The sequence below is a fragment of the Crinia signifera genome, chromosome 2 (assembly GCF_055691185.1).
Source record: "Crinia signifera chromosome 2, ASM5569118v1, whole genome shotgun sequence".
Lineage (NCBI taxonomy): Eukaryota > Metazoa > Chordata > Amphibia > Anura > Myobatrachidae > Crinia > Crinia signifera.
The window spans coordinates 68,078,851-68,100,975 of NC_139218.1; the positions used below are offsets into that span (position 1 = coordinate 68,078,851).

General features: G+C 44.6%; 1 protein-coding gene across 1 annotated transcript in view; it reads left to right on the top strand.

Moving 5' to 3' along the window:
- The window catches only part of TMIGD1 (transmembrane and immunoglobulin domain containing 1), a 92,973-nt gene that overhangs the window by 44,631 nt on the left and 26,217 nt on the right, over positions 1–22,125 (top strand). The window contains exons 2-4 of the mRNA XM_083170986.1: positions 17,040–17,112; positions 19,012–19,296; positions 21,748–22,026. Coding sequence (XP_083027112.1) covers positions 17,058–17,112; positions 19,012–19,296; positions 21,748–22,026 — 619 coding nt within the window. The 5' untranslated portion in view covers positions 17,040–17,057. The remainder of the gene's footprint in view (positions 1–17,039; positions 17,113–19,011; positions 19,297–21,747; positions 22,027–22,125) is intronic.

Sequence of the window (22,125 nt, forward strand, 5' to 3'; positions counted from 1 at the left end):
AATGGTGGTGCCGGACGCACTGCTCGCCTTTAATACAACGTACAGCAGGAATGTTTATTTTTCTTTGGGGGCCAGTGTGTTTTTTTTTGTGTGGGGGCATAGGTTTTTATTTTCTTTGGGGTTCCCTTCCCCCCTATTGGGGGTCAGTATGTTTGTTACCTGTTGTGGGTCAGGCTTTTTTTCCTGTGGGGTCAATGCTTTTTATTTATGTATTTGGTGGCCAATATAATGGTGTTCATACAGAGTTGCTGATGTGCAAGCACCAACAAGTCTATTATAAATGTGTTTTGCTTTCCTTCGGGTTACAGGTGGTCAGCTATTCACAGTATGGGTGTGCTATCGGAGTAATATAGGCAAGTTGCTGATAGTGGTTGCATACAGAGCGCTGATTTGCTCGCATTGGAGGCTATACTGAGATGGATGCTTCCATAAATTTCCCGGGCTGGTTTTACATCCCAATCCGCCCCTGACCACAGGTGTCCCCAACTGTAATCATAAACTCTCCTACATATACCCCAACATAATTAAGTCCACCTGTGAGGGTTTGAGAGATGGAGATTTTGCAGAGTGGAGTTGGTTGTTTGTGAGTTTGGTCATTTGGAGGAGCTGCGCAGGAGGAGAGAGGCTTCTGTGCACCAGATCCAGGTACCCCAATTATTATTGTGTGCTTCACGTAGGTATCGTGCTAGGCCGTACCTGGACTTCCTCTCTGATCAACAGGTTGTGGGGATGTTTTGTCTGAACTGCACTAACCTGTTGAACTTATATGAGCAGGTGAAAAATTATTTGGACCCTTGTGGTGGTGCCAACTATGCAGTGTCTGGGCTGCAAAAATAAATGTGTGCCCTCTACTTCTTGGCCACAGGCTCCACTCGGTCTGTAATCTCATGGTTGTTGGGGTGTCACAAGCCACTTTCTCTAAACATTTAACTCCGTTATTAATTGTTTTGAAGAAGATGTGGCGCACATATATCACATCCCCACGTTGTGAGGCCGAGTGGCAGGACCTTAATGCTGTGTACACACGGTGAGATTTGATATTAGATTTTGACTATATAGTCAAAATCGCACATAGATCGTATGCAGATCGCACAGGTTTTTTTACCTTGCGATCCCAATGCGCGCTCCCGTGACAGCACAAATCGAAACCCAGATAGACAGGGCAGTAATGACTACAGTGCAAATCTAATAATGGTGTGTATACACGGTGAGATTCCCTTGCTATTTGTCTTAAGATTCAAGTTCTATACAATCTTTGCTATCTCTGTACTATTTACATACAATTCATACAATTTACATTTGATTTGCACTATATAGATGCACACATTGGGGGTTATTCTAGTTAAATCTCTCTAAAAAAAAATCCTTCTTAGATGGACAAAACCATGTGCACTGCAGGTAGGGCAGATGTTACTTGTGCAGAGACAGTTAGATTAGGGTGGGGTTTTACTTCAAAGTGAGATCTATATTGCAGTGTAAAAATAAAGCAGCCAGTATTTACCCTGCACAGAAACAAAATAACTCACCCAAATCTAATTCTCTCTGCACATTTTACACCTGCCCCCCTGCAGTGCACATGGTTTTGTCCATCTAAGAAGGATTTTGTCAGAAAGAGTGAACCAGAATAAGGCCCATTGCCACCTGCAATGTAGTGGAACGCACCTTTGGGGTGCTGAAAAGTTGGTTCAGGTGTTTGGACCAATCATCGGGTATACTGCTTTACCACCCAGCAAATGTAGTGATCATCGTCCAGGCTTGCTGCATGCTACGTAACATTGCAGTGGCCCAACCACATTATGGGCGGTATTCAATGAGCCTGATTCGCCATGTTTTTATGGCGAATTTGTGCTGTTTGGCGAATTTCTGACTAAAACGGTGAATCACCCTATTCAATGACCACATGGCGAATACATTTGAAGGTTTTTTTCACCATGATTCACCGAGTAGCAATCGCTATCTTTTTATGGTGAAGTGGAATGTGAACTTTTAAAATAAAGTGTTTTGTTTTTTACATTTGGTGTCAAAAAATCAGGAATTTTATTTTGAGGAGGGGCATGCTATTTTTATTCATGTGCTGTAAGCACATGAATATATATTTAATTAAAAAATTTTTTTTTTTTTTTTTTTTTTTTTTTTACACAACAGCCAGCAGGGGGCGCCGGAGCCGAGCCGCTCATTACATATTCATATATTCACTGCACCCGTTCGTTACGATCGGGGTATAGTGAATATACGCTCCCCTGCTGGCACCCCTGGGGGGCAGCCTGTGCTGCCTGGCACCCGGGGAGCCCACCTACCCCCCACAAAGTTCTGGGGCATGCAGAGAGACTTCCATCTCTCTGCCTGCCACCGTCCTCAGGCTCCCTGCGGCAATCGCCGCAGGAGCTCATATTCGCCAGTCAGGGGCAGCGAGCCCCTGACACGTTGAATACCGGAGCCCGCCGGCTCCGGAACGTGGCGAATGTGCAGCGAATCCTAAAAAGGATTCGCTGCACCTCGCAGGTATTCTCATTGAATACCGCCCTATGTGGAGGATGGCATTGCAGCAGTCGTGCAGGAAGCTGAAGCTACAAAACCCAGGGTAGTTAGGAGTGCACGGAGGGGGGATGTGATAGTTAGGAGTGCACGGAGGGGGGATGTGATGCGTAGTGAGCTCATACGGCAGATATTCCCAGGTAACTCTATAGATTAAGTATTGTAAAAACAATAGCAACAGAAAATACAGTCAAAATGCTCAGTTACATTGGCAAACACTCCATTTTTGTGAAACACACCCACTATACACATACTTGAAGTGAAAAGAAACTCAGACACATGTTAACATCAATAATTGAGTTTACCTATATTGAAAATATAGGTAAATTGGCAGTATTCCGAACTCAAATTACAAGTACAAATGGTACAATCACAAATTAGCAAAATAAAACAAAAGAAAATGTGTAACATTATACATTATTCTTTTTAGAGCTGGGCCCGAGTTGTTGGAATATATTTCAAAGATAGCCTTGCATGTTGCCCATTTGCTGGCTTTGTGTTTCCATAAATAAAATTTGTTTATGTTTGAACTTTGAAGCATCTAAAGAGCGTGCTAATTCATCTGCTGAAGAGGGTATAGGGAGTGGCTGGGTGAGTGGTGTTTGTTGGGGTGGAAGCACAACTGAGGGCCTTTCAGTAACGGTTGCCTGTGTATTGTCCTCCTCAGCTGTGCATGCTACAGGTTGAAGAATAATCTGAATAAGCCGAGAAAGTCGGCTCCTGATTGGCCGCTAGGCGGCCAATAGAATCATTCGGAGGAGAGGCGCGGAAGATGAAACATCTCTGCGTCTCTCCTCGGTACCGGCCGGAATAGCCAGCGTTTGTTATTTTCTGAAGACCAGGACTACGTCGGACAGAAGTGTACAGATCTTCGCCGGATGAGCTTGGTGAGTTGGATTTCCTTCCACAGGTACCCCTATGGATTTCTTTGGATCCTGGACCCCGGACTCTGCAGCCCTGGACCCCGGACCAGCCCCGGACTCTGGAACCCAGGTCCCGGACTCTGCAGCCCCGGACCCAGGAATCAAGGCCCCAGACCCTGGAGCCCCGGACCCAGGCGCACTAGACCCCGGACCCAGGGACCTACCGATGGGAACAAGATAGGTAAGTATCAGTATGTGTGGGCTTTGGATGTATTAACGTTTTATTTTTCATGTGTCTGTGTGTGTGTTTATTTGACTATTTTTCATACTGTGGAACTACAAATGCCAGAGGGCCCTTTAATGCCCCGCATGCTGGGACTTGTGGTTCGCCAAGTCCCAGCTTGCGGGGGAGGATTGCTGGGACTTATAGTTCCACAGTATTGAACAATAGTTAATTCTTTCTTTTACGCTTAATCAGCCCGGTGACCACCGCTCCAGGGTCACCGGGGACAGCACCAGGCTTCAGCCTGGCCAGGTAAGTCATGGAGGGGGGGGACACCTTTATTGGGGGGGGGGGTCCCCACTCCCCCAGGGAACTTATATAATAAGTGTCCCTCGGCTGTGACATTACCCTGCTGGCTGGTTTGGCCTAGGGCTGGTTCTTAAAATACGGGGGAACACTAGCCATTTTGCCCCCCCCCCCCCCGGTATTTTGGGAACTAGCCCCGGACCTGGAGCCTGGTTTTAAAAAAACCGGGGAACCCCTATTTGCCGGGTTTCCTGATTTGTTATTACCAGTCCCGGCTCTTTCAGCCTGGTGCTGGTTACGGCTGTGGGGGGGACCTCACTCCGTTTTTATTTATTTTTCTATTTATTTTTTTTGTTACACATTGCAGCCTGCACGGATCTGACTGATCCGTGCAGACTGCCTGTATGAATTCCTATTAGCGGCCATATATACGGCCGCTAATACGAATGTTTACGCCATCGTAGGGTTACAAAGCAGTCGTATTTGACTGCTTTGTAAATTCCCCTCCGGAACACGACTTTGCATATGGCTGAAACAGCCATATGCAGTCGTATTCATTTGTATTAAGAATACGAATACTATTTTTAGTATTCGTATTCTTAGTAAATTTCCCCCTTAATGTGGGATTGTCCAGTAATAAAATGCTTTTGGAAACAGGTTGAGGAATTTCCTCCTATATTCCTACTTATCAGCAGAGTGGGCGATCTTAGGTGTTTTTCCCTCTGGGATGCCGATCCTACGTGATAGCAAAAAAATTATGCTAATTATATCAGCAGTGGCCCGTAAATGTATTCTACACCAATGGATATACAAAGAACCCCCTTCCGTGTCCCTGTTTAGGGCCAAACTATTCCACATATTCCATATGAAGTGGGTGGAAACATCCCTCCAAAAAGAAGATCGCACAGAGACGTTTTTTCAAATTTGGGAGGATTTTATTGACTCTCTGTCCAATGAGTTAAAAAAACAGATTTACAAATGCTTCTGCTCCACACAGTGGTACGAGACTCGTGCCCTCACGGGGACTAGTCCAATAGACCTGCCGGTCCAGTAGGGTGTCTTTTTGGTCGTGTCCACCAGAATTAATATTGTTTTTACATTTCATGTCTTGATCTTTTTTTTATATAGAGAGGGGAAAAAAACAAATATTTTTTTTCTGTATATGCAAAAATTGTCTGTCAAATATTTGTCGAACATAATATTACTGATAAAGGAAAAGATATTGTAAATTCACTCAATCCTTAATAAAAAATGTATTAAAAAAAAAAAAAAATCACAGAAATCTACAAACATTTCATCCACCTTTGAATCAGATCCTCAGCTGTTTATTCATATTGTAATTCTCTAAAAGTCTTTGTGATATATTTTACCCCTCTATTCATGCCTTTTTAATTCCTGGAAACTCTTCACCTCTAGAAATACAAAACAATAAAAAAAATGACATACAAATATACAGGGCAGCCGAGAGGAATGCCGGGCCCCGGTAAAACGTTTTGGGGGCGTGGCCTATGTATAGGAGGGGTGGGCACCTCCCACACTTAGGCCACACCCCCAAAATGTTTAGAGGATGAAGGACAACTCTGAAAACTGTAATCTCAGCAGCAGCACTCACGCTGTCAGTGAGATGCTCATGCTGAGCCTGCTGTCAGCACAGCGCATGCTGTAGAAGTGTGTGCTGCTGTTGCTACCCGGGAGGGACGGAGGGGTCAGACCAGGGGGCCCCTGCAAACCTGGGCAATTAGTACCCCTCCCCCCACCCCCCTTGGCTGCCCTGCAAATATAGTGCCTATCCAAGGGATGCAATGCAGGAACAAATAACTTGATGACTGCTTATCTTGTCACGCTAATCTATTGCCACTAGTATTGTCAGACTTATCTAGTGGCTCCTTCTTGTGGTAAATGTGTGCTTCATGTTTTACTTAGTTAATGCCTCACTACAGTAATGCGAAAGGATTTTCAGACTATGCTCCCTGTAAAAAAAATATTCAATTCAGGTTCTCTAAAAGCACAATGATAATTCTCTGTAATAACATGACACCAGGGGCTGGCTGGCAAATTTTATCCTGGGGGGCAAGTCCAGAGCACTGGCCCATAAGTAGCGCATTATTATTATACAGAGGGAGCAGCCTGTGGTGTCATGGCATTACTATTATTATATTATACAGGGGGAGCAGCCTGTGGCGTCATTGCATTATTATTATTATACAGAGGGAGCAGCCTGTGGTGTCATGGCATTACTTTTATATTATACTGGGGGAGCAGCCTGTGGTGTCATAGCATTATTAATTATACAGAGGGAGCAGCCTATGGTGTCATGGCAAAATGCCATGACACCACAGGCTGCTCCCCCGTACAATAATAATTATGACACCACAGGCTGCTCCCCCTGTATAATATAAAAGTAATGCCATGACACCACAGGCTGCTCCCTCTGTATAATAATAATAATAATGCAATGACACCACAGGCTGCTCCCGCTGTATAATATAATAATAGTAATGCCATTACACAAATTAGTATACAGGGGGAGCAGCCTGTGGCGTCATTGCATTATTATTATACAGAGGGAGCAGGCTGTGGTGTCATGGCATTACTTTTATATTATACAGGGGGAGCAGCCTGTGGTGTCATGGCCTTATTATTATACAGAGGGAGCAGCCAGTGGTGTCATGGCATAATGCCATGACACCACAGGCTGCCCCCCCCTGTACAATAATAATTATGACACCACAGGCTGCTCCCCCTGTATAATATAAAAGTAATGCCATGACACCACAGGCTGCTCCCCCTGTATAATATAATAATAGTAATTATTATACAGGGGGAGCAGCCTGTGGTGTCATTGCATTAATATTATTATTATACAGAAATATCGTTGTTGTTTTTTTGTGAGTTTAATGCTCACTTACTGTATTTTCTCCTGTCCTGCTGCGGGTCCCAGAAATGTCACTTCTGCTTAATTCTGCAGTGCGGCCTGTCCTGCTGCGGCCCCCCGAATGTCTAACCTGCAGCCTGCCGTCCTTCATCTGCAGACGCATGGGTGGGAGGCGTCATCGTCATGACGTCCACCCAGCGTCTGCCACTGCCGACGGATGAATAGAGGGAACAGGCAGCCGGGCCCTCCTCCACGTAGCCGTGGAGGCCGGCGGCCATGTTCCTGTGGCCGCAGAAATCTTTTAATAGACTACAGGAACATGGCCACCGGCAGTGCAAAAAAAAACAACAGTAAGGCGGCCGTGGCCCGCAGCACACATGCCAGAGCGGCCTGGGGGGCAGATGGCACCTTGCCCCCCGGCCCAGCATGACACAGACCTGTGTTGTGATATAGTTATTTTTTATTATACAAAAAAACTTTATTTTCATCAAATATTTGTATAAATACAGACAGTTGTAAATTGTGTACCGCTGTGTAGGTGTAATGCTAGTCTCGTGCATTCGTTAGAACACAATAAATTACACTTACTATATGATGTAAAATCCTACACAATACATCACCAAGGGTGTAACCAGGGTCGGCGCCACCACTAGGCAGCTTCAGGCATTTGCGGTACTTGGGAGTAGGTCCCCCCTTGGATCGAGGTGAGCCACGCCCGCACCACCCCCCTCCCCCCCACCCGTGGAGCGATTCTGTGATGGCGCATCCCCCTCCACTGCCATAGAGCGGGTGAGCTGGTTGCAAATCCCCCACACACCCCCATGGAGCGACTCAGCGGCGGCGCATCCCCCTCCCCTGCCATAGAGCGGGTGAGTGGTGGGGGCTGGTTGCAAATGCCCCCACACACCCCCCGTGGAGTGACTCAGCGGTGATGCATCCCCCTCCTCCGCCATAGAGCGGGTAAGCGATGGGGGCTGGTCGCAAATCTCCCCACACCCAGTAGCGCACGCAGGGGGGGTTTCTGAGTACCTGAAAAGCTAAAGGTCCCCTCTTTCCATAGGTATCAGAATTTTAAAAATCGGCCCTTGGGAACCAGAGATATCTGACTTCAAAGCAGTGGTCCCCATCCAAGCCTGTTAATTGCTCTTCCCAGTCAGATATTTCAGGTTCTGTCTGACAGAGTTTTTCTGAGGGTATATTCCAAAACCTGGGACTCTCCCCCTTTGATGGACACTAGCCGCTTGTTTCTAATGTTCTCACAACCAGAGATATCAGCCTTCCATCAGCTGGTTACTGCTCCAGCTCCACACACCTGGTATGTAGTTTTATATACTCGTTGGCAGATCGCTCTGCCTCCTGAACTCTGATCCCCTAGTCCCCAATACCATTTGATAGGTGGGATCAGGGCCGGTGCAAGGCATCTAGGCGCCCTAGGCAAACCTACAGGATACCCCCCCCCCCCCCGGCACCTCCTTGTAAAAATGAAAACTGCCACCATCCAGAGGAGGATGAAACCTGCCCATAGAGGGGGGAAGCAAGCACCACTGTGTAAAAAAATAACTGCTAGTGACACCCGACCCCCCCCCCACCCGCACCACCTTGAAAAAATAATGACTGCCACCATGCAGAGGAGGATGAAACCCCCCCATAGAGGGGGGAAGCAAGCACCACCGTGTAAAAATCACTGCCACCATCCAGAGGGAGAGGGATGGTCGCAGTGTCACCGAGTAGCTGGGCGGGCGGGGGGAGGGGGGCGGGCGGCGGCAGCTCCTCCATCCACCGGAGATTTACAAGACAGGAGCATTGCTCACTCGCTGTCTGTGCTGCTGACGCTGACTTGCCGGCGGGGGCAGGGGCTGCCGCCGCCCGCTGCCGAAGTTTCCCACTGGCTGCTGTAGCTGTAGGCCAGCCTGGCCAGGCCTGATGACTTGCGACTGACTGACTAGTCTGTCAACGCCTGGCAGGCGGCAGCGCAGCAAGGTAGTACAGACAGGTGGGCTCCGGCGGGGGGGACGGGGTGGGGGGACTGAATACTTACATAATAGCTGCAGGCAGCTTGCTTCTTCTTGATCCTCTCCTCTGCGGAATGCGGTAGTAGCTTCCTGCTGCTGCTACTGCTGCTGGCCGGCTCACTACCGCCCACCAGTGGGTGGGATTCTCTAGTTTTTAATTCCATTAAAATCTAAGAAATTTATTTCCGGGAACTGGAGATATCTGCAGTCAAGCAAGCTGTCCTCCCACCAGAAAATTATGAATAATAAGCCCACTCCACTATACACCCCTCCTCTGCATATTAAACATCCTTTACCACCCTGGAGGTTGTGTATCAGGGCCCCTTCATTCAGCCCAATGCCCCCTTCTCCCACCCCATCTCCCACCAACTGTGCAGTAAAGGTGTAATTAGTGGAAATTACTGATCCAGGCCCTACATGCTGAGCAGTTGATATAATACCCCCTACCACCCGCGGGACATCTAAGCTTCCAACACCCCTACCGCTGGAGGATCGCTAGGGGCCCCAATATATTGCTATGCCCAGGGGTCTACCCTGCTGTTGACGCCCCTGTATGTATATATATATATTTTTTTTTTTATTATTATTATTATTATTTATATACATTTGGTCTATCTATAATACTTTAACTGACCCGGCATATACTGGGTCCCCTAAGTGTCCATTTCTGTGCTTTGCTCCGCTCCTCTGGAAACCCCCCGCGTTTGCCCCTGACACCCCCCCCCCCCTGTGGAGCAACTCAGCTGCAGCAGCCGCAACTCTAATCCCCCCTGTGGAGCGACTCAGCCGCCGCTGCATCACCCCCCCCCCCCCCCCCGAGCTGAAGGGGACCCATCTTTACAGTCTAAGTTATATGTGTTATATACATTTATTACCATCAGTTGCTAAATAGGGGGCCCTTACAAAGTTTGGCTATGGGGCCTACTAATGTCTAGCTACGCCACTGTTCACATCACAAACTGTGCAGTGGAAGAGAACATGTCAGCTGGGACATCTATAGGCTAACAAGGAAACAGAAGTTGAGGGTTGAGGTCCAATTATCAGCCTGTAATGTTTGTGGTACAGGAATAGGCCTCCGATGTACATTTTTCTCATTGCATTTTTCTAATTCAAAACTAATGTACATTGGGTGTTCCTGAAGAATATGTAATCTATTTTCTAGTGGACATTTACAAGGTGAATGGCACAGAAAGCATTCTAGAAGCCAGAAGTCTTTGAATTTCTCAGTCTCTGAAAGGCCTCTCCCCAGTCATTAAATTACCCTGAAACAAGTTTGTCTTCACGCAACAATAAAGAATTCTCTTCTTGCAAGTGCTTTTATATTTACTTAGAGTCCATAAAGTGTAGACCTTGACCTGTAGCTTCTCAGGCATTGACCCTGACGTCAGTAGAGAATTAAAATAGAATAAGAACAGAACCAAGAACACAAATATGCTCATTCCATAGAGACAGGTAACTGAAGCTCTCCAGTATCACCATCAGGTAAGAGATTGGGTTAGTAACTTTAGTCTATGGTGTGTTCTATCCATACAACTGAGTCTATGGAATATGTAGTCTTACGTTCCCCTCAAACAGAAGAGGAGTAACTGTGGAGGCACACTTAGGGGGTATGCAATCCAGAATCACGGCTGTCGATCCGTACCGGCAGCCGTGATCCTGGCCAGTTTGCGGTCTGATCGACTGCAGGATTCGAGATCGCATTGAATAGGGAGCTGCCGCTTTTTCATCCATCGGAAATAGCGGCAGCAGGGGTATATATAGTAAAGTGCAGGATTTAAGCAGCAGAGATGTTGGCTATATCAACTAATTAAATTCTGGCTATTATCTTCTAGATGGCGTTAGATAAATGATACACAGATTCGGATTGAGTTTCTATGGGCAACATCTCCACTTCTGCATACCCACACCTTGGTAAATGTACCTACTAATGTTTAATCAGGATACGGTCGTATTGCCGACCCGACTTAGGTCGACAGTCATTAGGGCGACACCATTGTGTCGACAGGCAACAAGGTCGACAGGGTTCTAGGTCGACAGGTGTCTAGGTCGACATGGGACAATGTCGACACGGTTTCAAGCGTTAGGTCGACATGGGTTTTTCACTGTTTTTTGAGCCGACATGTGCTGGCAGGCGGTACTTCATGCCCTACCATTCACTAGGGCGTGGTGCGAGAATAAAATAGTGTTGCAAGTGCAGCAAGGCACCGTGCCCAAAGCATTGCGAGCGATGCAAGGGGCTGCGGTTGACTTCCAACTGTGTCCATGTCGACTGTGTTGACATTCGGGTAAAAAAACTGTGAAAAAACCCATGTCGACCTTGCGACCTGTCGACCTATACCATGTCGACATTGTCCCATGTCGACCTAGATACCTGCCGACCTTCACCCATGTTGACCTAGAACCCTGTCGACCTAGTTGGCTGTCGTCCCAACGGTGTAGACCTAATGACTGTCGACCTAAATCGGGTCGACAATACGATCCACACTCGTTTATTCTAATACATAACTTTTATTGTAAACATATTTAAAGAAATGGTACTTATGTAGTTTCACGGCGGCAGCTAGCCGCCCGCTCCTTCGGGGTCCGCGTCCCCTCGCGCATGCCACACGTTATAAAATCAACGCCGCCGTGGATAATTCATACCCCCACATTCCACGTCGGCCTGGAGTTGTGGGCAAGCGGACGCGGACCCGGAAGGAGCAGGCAGCCAGCTGCCGCCATGAAACTACACAAGTACCAAAGAAATTGTTCTGTTACTCTGATAGGGAAATAAAGGAATATATTTATATATACAGCTGAAGGACAGCTACCATATAAATCAAACAGTCAATGACAATTACATGGTGTAACAATAAGCACCAAGTGGAACATACATTTATTATTATGTATAACTTTAAGAGCGTGTCTGCAGAAACGGCGTACTCCTACTGTTTTGTAAATACATTGCTTCTAACTAGCTAGAAAGCAGTTATACATGAAGTCTTTTTGACTCAGAGTAGACTTGGCTTCACTTGTTATCTGTATGTTGCTGCGGTGTTGACTCCCTCACCTTTGTCTCAAGTTGGCCACCAGAAATAACCTCCAACACGGTGAATTTATACTCTGAAATCTTTGGCAAATAATTTGGCTAGCAATTGGGAATTTGTGACTAATTTAAGGTCTCACGAGCAGGGTCCTCTCTCTTCGTGTGCTTTTCTTAGACATATATATATATATATATCAGCCACTCTAATAGTTGCTTCAGTGTCCTGTCCCCTGATGTAACTATATTTTTTTACCATGTACATATCCTAAATTGCCTTGTACTGCTATTCGTTATTTTCTTTATGTAGGTGCTGCGGAACCCTTGTGGAGCCATATAAATAAATAAATGATTGTGGTTAGAAAGTAGTTATAATCAGGGCAGCCGAGAGGGGGGGGGAGCGGGTACTAATTACCCGGGCCCAGGCTTGCTGGAGGGGCCAAGCAGGGGCCCTGGTCCGACCACCTCCCTTCCCCCTCCATCCCTCCCAGGCAGAAGCAGCAGCACACACCTTCAGCATGTGCTGTGCTGATAACAGGCTCAGCATGAGCGTCTCAGTGACAGCATGATAGCTCATGCTGAGCCTGCTGTCAGCACAGCACATGCTGTAGGTGTGTGCTGCTACTGAGTTTAGAGTTTTTAGAGTTTTCTTTCACCCCTGTAAACATTTTGGGGGCATAGCCTAAATGAGGGAGGTGGTCACACCTCCCACACTTAGACCACACCCCCAACATTTTACCGGGGCCCCGGCATTCCTCTCGGCTGCCCTGGTTATAATGATTAAAATAGCATTATAGAGTGTGTTGCAACCCCTATGTTATTAGTTGCAGATCCTATCGCTTACTGCTTAAGATATTTTCATCTAGAACCAATACAAATATGTGATGGCTGGTATAAGAATGTGTTACTTTTTAGTTTACCTTATTGACTATTTTGTTGTATTGGCTTACATACATAATGCATGTAGTTTCTTTGTTTTAAATTATACGCCTTTCACACATAAATCCCCAGATTTAACCTGGTTCGGATCCTGGGTTTTAGAACTTATCGCCTCTCACACATGGGTGCGGAACTGGGTTATTTCCAGTCACCATTCAATCCGGACCCGGGTCTTCTAGGATACAGTGAATGCTTGAAGATGATGTCATCTTTAACAGCTAGTATAACCCTGGCCATGCTCAAGAAAAAATGTGTGTTTTCCCTAGTTCTGCGCTTGCTAAGGCTGCCACTAATGGGCCCCATTCACCAGCCATCACAATTTATGGATTTCCAGATACAGGGATTTTTTGGCCAGATAAATGGATTTTACAATCTATCTGACTTTGCCCACACATTACAGATTTATTTCAGTGATCGGCAGATTTTTCCATCTAAAGATTGCATCTTCATATCTGGAAATTGCCCAATCGATTGCTGTTCATAATGTAAATAGATGGAGAAGACGAATTGGGAATGCCCACACATATAAAAAAGATCTGCAGATAATACCAGATTATTAAACATGTTTAAAAACCTGATTAAGCAATCGATTGGTGATTTTGATTGGGATTGCCAAAAGGGGGAGCCCACACATCTAAAATTAATTGTGGCAATCATCTCCATATCTGAAAATTGTCACAATTAATTGCTGATGTATGGGGCCCTTTAAGCTATTTATGGAGGAAATTCCCAAGTCCTCACAAAGATACAATGGAGACAATAAAAGAAAATATAGCCTCAAACGGCGCCACAGGTGAAGATAAAGAGTGCGTTTAACACTATTGTTGTGGGGTGATTAGTGATAATACACATAAAATTATACTTCCATTATCATATGTGGAATTCCATCATACATTTACTTCATAAACCAAGGTCTCATCTGATAGATTTGATGCTCCAAGATATGTAAAAGAAGGAGTGCTTATAATCTTGAAGCCAGTTTTAATACAAATGAGACAACAAAAAAACATATACACTGAACAATATCCAAAATGTAAAAAGTTCCGGACAATAAGCTGCAAAGGGGACAATTACCAGCAGGGGTATCAGAACTGTTTTTTAAGCAGTTCAAACGTATGTTTGTATCAATAGTCACCAATCCGTTGCCCGTGTACCAGGTCTGGGATAACCGCAGCAGGGTAAGAGTCCTTGGGTCCTTCTTGTCCGGTCAAGGTACCACATAGACTCCGGCAGTGCCTTTGGTCGTGGCTCACCATGGCTAGCCATGGCTATCCTATTGTTCTCAGCAGCAATGCAATACATAGAACAATACAGTAGGGGATTAGCATAGTAATCCTATTACTCACTTAATCCAATTAACAGGCTAAATGAGGAGGGCTACATCTGTATCTTAGAGCATCAAATCCATCAGATGAGACCTTGGTTTATGAAGTAAAAGTATGATGGAATTCCACCTATGATAATGGAAGTATAATTTTATGTGTATTATCACTAATCACCCCACAACAATAGTGTTAACCGCACTCTTTATCTTCACCTGTGGCGCCTTTTGAGGCTATTGTATAACACTGGTATCTAGCAGGGTCACAGATCCAGGACAATCAATCTATGTTCAGACAGAGCGAAGATCTGGGACAAACCGCAAGCCCTAAAAACCTTGGTCAAAAAGGCGTATAAAAAAGGGTACCGGATTACCTCCCTACAGTCAGGATTCCGACGATCAGTACACCGATATTGGAATCCTGACTGTTAAATGCCCGACAGTCGGGACCCTGACTTACAGAGGCTAGTCTTCCTCGTGGGGGTCCATGACCTACTTAGAGGGGGACTCTAACCTGTGGTAAGTGGCGAGCAATATATATATATATATATATATGTCACCGACCACACATTGCAGGGTGGGCCGTTCAGTACATATAAACATACATGGTATTTTGCATGTAAATATATATATATATATATATATATATATATATATACTGTATACCTTAAGGCAGTGGTTCCCAAACTGTGTGCCGTGGCACCCTGGGGTGCCTTGGAAGACTTGCAGGGGTGCCTTGGGTTGGTGGTCCATTACCTAAAAAAAATATGTATGACTAAAGTAATAGGCAAAATGTGGACAAATAGAAGTGAATCCTGTCCATTATCACATAAATGACACTAGGGATGAGATATAAACACAATTTACTCAATTGAATATTTTTTATGATTTTATCAATGAGACACTTTTGCCCTAGGGGTGCCATGAAAAAAAATTCTGATACTCAGGGGCGCCTTGATTTGAAAAAGTTTGGGAACCACTGCCTTAAGGCCCCCATACACTATACGATTTGGGCACGATTTCACCCAATTCGGATGAATCGGGCCATGAAATCGGCCTAAATCAAATGTTTTGACATCCCCTCTGATCCGATGCGCGGTCCCGTGCAGCCAGTGATTGGCTGAGAGAGCTCTGAGCCAATCAGCAATTGGCTGAGAGCTCTCAGCCAATCACTGGCTTCCCATTCATTTGTATTGTTTTTTTTCCCCCTGGCTTGCAGTGCAGAGTGAGTGAGTCCCCGAACCTCCTGCCCAGCTCCCTCGTCTGTTCACCGGCATCCACCCCCTCACGCTGCCTCTGTGTCCCCAGCCCGGCTCTCCAACGCCCCCCCGCCCGCTGCCTATTTGACAGTTTACTATGCCCGGCCCCTCGCCAGCTGATTCTACCCGGCTCTCCCTCTGCAGCTCCCCGGGAGTTTCATATGATAAATCGCATGGCGATTTATCATATGCAAAACTTGGCACATCAAGTGCCTCATCATGTGTGAAACCTCCCGGGGAGCTGCCGGGGACATCAGGTCCGACTTGTCCCTAGGACAAGTCGGGCTAATGTATGGGGGCCTTTACCCAGTGATCAGCAGCGCAGCTGTGTTTCAGATTCACTGACCAAGGCCTCAGCTTGTTTATCTTCTATGAGATCTGTACTCACCTGGGGGGCGACAGGCTTGAGCCCAGCCGCAGACTCACACTCATCGCTGCCTGCCGGTTTCGGCTCCAGCCATCCAGGGACGATGGTAGCAAAAAACAAACTTCGGTACTTGTGTATTATCACGGTGCCCATCGCATCACATCGCATACCACTAATTAAGGCATGCGATGGGACCGATTTGAGGCTTTTCCCGGGCAGAGTGTACAATTTTAATATCGCGTCGCATCGGATGCCATTATAATGGCATGCGATGTGACGCAATTTCAATGTTAAATGCCCAGCCAGACCCTGATGGGTAATAAGTATGTTAAATGCCCCCCCATTGTTAACGCCACCCCACTATCAACATCAACCCGAAGCGTGACAAACGCAGCGAGTCCGCGAGGGGCGGCACGCATCCTCCGACCTTTTCATACCCCCACTATCCACGTCGGCGTGGAGTTGAATTTATATAGTGTGGCGAGCGCAGCGAGCCACCGAGCCTGAAGCGTGTCTAGCCCCGCGAGGGGATGCACATAACTTCACAAGTATTACGCGTCCCCTCGCCGCGCTTCGGTGGCTCGCTGCGCTTGCCACACTATATAGAATCAACTCCACGCCGACGTGGATAGTGGGGGTATGAAAAGGTCAGAGGACGTGTACCGCCGCCGCTCGCCACGCTTCGGGATGGCGTTGATAGTGGGGTGGCGTTAACAATGGGGGGGGCATTTCACATAGTCATTACCCATCAGGGTGGGTGTACAATCTAAAATCGGGTCTGGGGGGCATTCAACAAAGGAATTTGGCATCTGGGTGCATGTGCGACTTAAAATCGGTTGCATCGCATTGCATGCGACGCGATTTTTGGTTGTACAATGACCTGCGATGGAAGTCGGGGGCGCCGTGATAATACACAAGTACCCAAACTTCCAATCATACACCGCTGCTTTCTTTCATTACAGCAAGTAGTCCATACTTGGTGCTCCATGCACCCTTGCACAAGTCGCACTGTTTTTCATTTGGGCACACCTTATACCATGGAAGCACTGATGACCATACACTTTTCTATAGAAGAAAAGATTTCCCACTAGCAGAATGACAATAAAAACATCAAATCATACTGTACTTGCCTACTCTGACAAGGTGACTCTGCCTCCACATCCCACCCACTTTTCTAGTGACTTTCCAGGACGGCAGCATGATGAGAATATGCATCAAAAAGCGTCACCAAGTGTGTAATAATAATGTTACCTATCTACCTGATACAAAAAAAATTAATATAAAGGAACTTTCTAATTCCATCCTTTTCTCTACCAGCTTGCAAGGAGTAGAACAATGACAAACTTTCTTCTGTTACCTCTGCTCCTGTTTGTTTCATATCCATCAACAGGTGGGTGATCTGCACAATAAATACTCAGTTACATAATGAGGACATAGAATCCTGAAGTCTCTGCAATATTTTCCTGTAATTATCATTGTTGATTGATTGTATATATATATATATATATATATATATATATATATATATATATATATATATATATATATATATATATATATATATATATGTATTCACACTCACCCTCTATGCAGAAAGCTGGAAGAACCGGCACTCAATTGATAAGTCCAACGTAATTTTATTCAAGGCATGGAAAAGTATACAAACATGGCCCGACAGCCGTTTCAACTGTACTACACAGTTTACCTCAGGGGCTAAGACTGACAGGCAGTTCCAGAAATAAATAGACAGGTGAAATTGTGCCAACATTTCAAACCAAACAGGAAGCGACTGATTGGTTAATGTCAATCAGTGTCAAAACACAGGTGTACACCCCTAATAGGGGAAATAATTAATGCGCTTCTAAAGCTTGTCTAAATGCGTATCAGAAGCTTTAAGCCATGTACACACGGGGGAGATATATTGCTGAGCAATATATTGCTCTGCGTCTCCTGTTCATCAGCGACCAGAGATGGTCGCTGATGAAAAAAAAAACGCAGGGGGGAGCCCGGCAGTGGAAATCAGCTGGTCGCAGGAGCATGTTCCTGCGACCAGCGATCACTACAGGGGTAAAAACGTGAGCGCGCACCCGGCAATATATCGCCATTGCACGCTCCCATCACGGGCAGTATGGTCACTCAGCGACCATATTTCCCGCGATATTACACAAAATCACCCCTGTGTGTATGCACCTTAAGAGCGCATTAATTATTTCCCCTATTAGGGGTGTACACCTGTGTTCTGACACGGATTGACATTAACCAATCAGTGGCCTCCTTTTTGGTTTGAAACAGTTTTGGCGCAATTTCACCTGTCTATTTATTTCTGGAACTGCCTGTCAGTCTTAGCCCCTGAGGAAAACTGTGTAGTACAGTTGAAACGGCTGTCGGGCCGTGTTTGTATACTTTTCCATGCCTTGAATAAAATTACAGTGTGTGCCGGTCCTTCCAGCTTTCTGCATAGAGGGTGAGTGTGAATATCTTACTAAATACAGGACTGTGCACCGCAACTGAATGCCAAATACTAACCTAGTAGCTGAGTGCTGTCTTTCATGATCTCTCTCCTCATCTATCTATCTATCCATCCATACACATACACACACACACACACACACGCACATGCACATATATATATATATATATATATATACCCTCTTTTTATATTCTTTTACTTTTAAACGTTTGAAATACTTTTAAACGTTTGGAATACATATTTACAACTATGGGGGTATTCAATAAGGTGAAGTTTTTTTTGACTAGTAGAAAAAAACTTAACTTTTTGCTGTTTTTAGGTCGAATTTACATTTGACTTATTCAATTAAAGTGCAGCTTTTTCGATTGGTCGAAAAAATCCGGCATGGACGAAAATCATGTGGATCAAGAATTACTCGCTGATCCATGTATTTTTGTCAAAATTGCTGGCGTTTTTGGTTATTTTTATTTGTTTCACTGATGCAGTTTCAACTGCATTGGCAAAACATGACTGAAAGAAATCGAAAACAGCTACTATTGAATAGTAAAGTCCGGGTTTTTTTATGGCTAGCCAAAAAAAAAAATCAGACTTCATTGAATACTCCCTCCCCCTTGTCATGCTAAAAGTATTTTTTTTCTCATATTTGGAATGTTTGTTTTGGCCAGTTGCAATTGGCGGGTTCCCTGCCACTAGCATTTTGTAACAATTAGGCGGATAAGACAGGTTTACCAAGCATTTCAATAGTGTACACATTTATCTTCGGATTTATGGAGATCATTGTGTATTTTACACAAATAATAATGTATATTTTGATTTCAGCCACCACTATAGAACTCTTATTGAATAATGAAGCACATGATGGCCGGTTAACCCGTAACATTACTCAGTCTGCGAATCTCCGTTGTGAAGTTGTCAGCAACACTGCAGATGAGACCTTGATCTGGTACCGTGGAACTAGTCCGGTGGCCATTAGTTCTGATAATAGCGTGAACATCAGTAACGTGTGCATCCCAGAGCTGACCACTGGAGACAATGGAGTGAGCTTTACCTGTTTATTGAAGAGTAACACCTCCATGAAACGGTCCCTACAGCTGAATGTTCTCTGTGAGTAGATCTCCTACAATTATTGTAATAGTAACAAGTAATTAAGGCTGAAAAAAGACGTTAGTCCATCGAGTTTAACCTATTTGACTTGTAACTATTGACTTGGCTTTTGAAAGTTGGATGTACAGATTTTTCATTTATAAAGAAACAAATTATTAGGTTGAATGCCACATTGCTTAAACATATGGGTTATTACCAGTGGTGGGTCCTACCATTTTAAAACTGGGGGAATGTCCAGTCAGCAGTTCAGGCCAGCCCTTATTTTGAAAACAGAATACTTAGGCTGGTTTCACACACTCCGGCTCCTGCCGGACGGTGAAATCCTGCACGGCCAGGGAGCCGTGCCGCACACATTAGTTGTAAATGGACACTATTGTGTCCATTCACACGGGACGGCCACACGGCTGCAGCCGGATCCCGCCACTGGAAGGGACGGCTGCCGGGCTGTGGCCATCCCCTCCATGATAAACTAGTGTGTGCGGCACGGCTCCCTGGCTGTGCGGGATTTCACCGTCCGGCAGGAGCCGGAGTGTGTGAAACCAGCCTTAGACAAAATCTTCCTGTTACCGGAAGCTGTGGAGGCACATGGTCTCTGCAGATTCCACTGGGTCTGTCCGGCCTTATTGAATCTGCTGAAATTGTCCCTCCAAAAATGGCCACTACCCTGTAGGAAGCATATGCTAAAGTTCCTACTGTGTAGTGTATATCACTACACTGAGGTCAGATTCTGGAAAGATAGATAGATTGCTGCTGGCAAGGAGCATGTAACTCCCTGGCAATGAGCATTTAATCCCCTGGTAACAAGCAAAAAATAAACCACTTAAGAACAACAAATAAGAAACCCCTGGCTACAAGCATGTAGGCAAGAAGTATTTAGGTAAAAAAAATGATAATAAATGTATGGGGGATGAGAGAGCTTTTTGTTAAGGGGCACAAAATTTATAGTTTTGTCACTGCCTGGAGAATCCCCCTTCTCCCAGTCTATGAAATTGCTTTGCTCAAACACGTGCTTCATTGCATTTTGCCTGTGTACACTTATTCCTTGACAATATTTCGGTGATGTAGAATTGGTCATAATATATTACTCTGAGCTATTATGTTCTGGTTAGCATAGTGACATGTTTCTAAATGCTTAATAAAAATATCTTAAATAATACTCACTGTATAAAAGTTAAATAGATGTTCAAAATAATACAGAATATAACTGGTCATTAGTAAATTTAATTTAAAATAATTTGGCAAGGTGATCTTTTGACTGTAAAATCGCTTGAGCTTAGGAACTCTAAGCTAATGAAAGACATTTATGATTACAGAGAAATGTGTATTTTACCATACTTTGCTAGTAACTGCCACTGACTCCGTAGCACTTCCATTATACTTTTAACTGATAACTTCTAAAATCTGTAATAATGCTCCCCAGTTGGGTTAAGGCATTAGAAAATGATTACAGAATACTCAATATTAAGGTCACAAAATCTTGAAAACTCGGTCATTATTAGAACTTATTAGAACCCACATAGCATATAATGCCTACAAATGACTACATTCTCACAAAAATATTTTGATCTGCTCATTAATCACCAAGTACCGCTGCTTCTCAGATTTACAGTAGTTTGGGAGCAGAAGTTGTCAGTCACTCATTGACTTAACAAAAAATTCAAGCGCAACCACATTTATTCAGAGATAACAAAACAAACAACAAACCGAGATAAAACAAACATTTTCCTGAATAAATGTAATACTTTAAAAATCATGTTAACTATTTAAGAACAAAGACAGAACATTATAAAATATGCTTTTATATGCCTCACAGTGCTGATTATATAAAGACTCTGTGATAACAAATGCACATAAAAAAGAATGTAAAAGAGTTTATTTAATATTGAACAGAAACACATTAAATTGGTATTCTGATGTGTACTCTGACCACAAAGACTTGTTAGCTGTAGTGGAATGACAGAGGGCCAAATGTAATAGGGTGAGAGTTTCAGAAAGTGAGAGATTTTGGGAGCGTTTTCCCATGTTTTTTTAAAGCAGCAATCAACTACATGGCAAAATCAACCTGGTTTCGCAGTGCAATTGATTGCTTCTTTAAAAAAAAAAAGGGGAAAACTCTCCCAAAATCTCTCACTTTCTGAAACTCTCACCCTATTACATTTGGCCCAGAGAGACCAAAGTAATAATGTTTTGCACAGATTTAGATGGTATAGGGGTCTTTAGGTTCAAAAGACACTCAACTTTTTACTCAAAGTTTTGGGTTAAGCATGCCAAATGGTTCACTTTGGTTTAACGCCCACAAGAGGATTATCTGGTGATCTCAGTAGTGAAGTCTGGTGAAATGTGCTGATCAATTGCCGGCAATCCAGAGAAACGAAATTATGTTAGGGTTCTGTACATTAAACTGCCACAGGTTAGATTACAGTTGAATGCAAAGTTTATTTTCTTTTGTAGTTGTTCCTGAGCTGACAGGAGACCAACACATGACCGTGGAAGTTGGTAAAAACGTTGAATTGACCTGTGGATTCAAGGCCAACCCAGCAGCTATAATGTTTTGGAGACAAAATAACAGTGTATTCACTCTGCCCTCACGTTACTCAGTATCAATGACCACTAACAATCTGCAGCTCTCTATTACCAAGGCGGACTATAAAGACACTGCAAATTACACTTGTGTAGCATTAACTGACAATGGCAATGAAACCATCAGTGTGATTGAGTTGATTGTTGAAGGTAAGACTGAAGGTGTTACAGCATTGGAGAACGGGAGATTCGGACAAATCTTACAGCTCTTATGTGTCACAGATTGAAGGGGTGAAATGTAGTAGGATG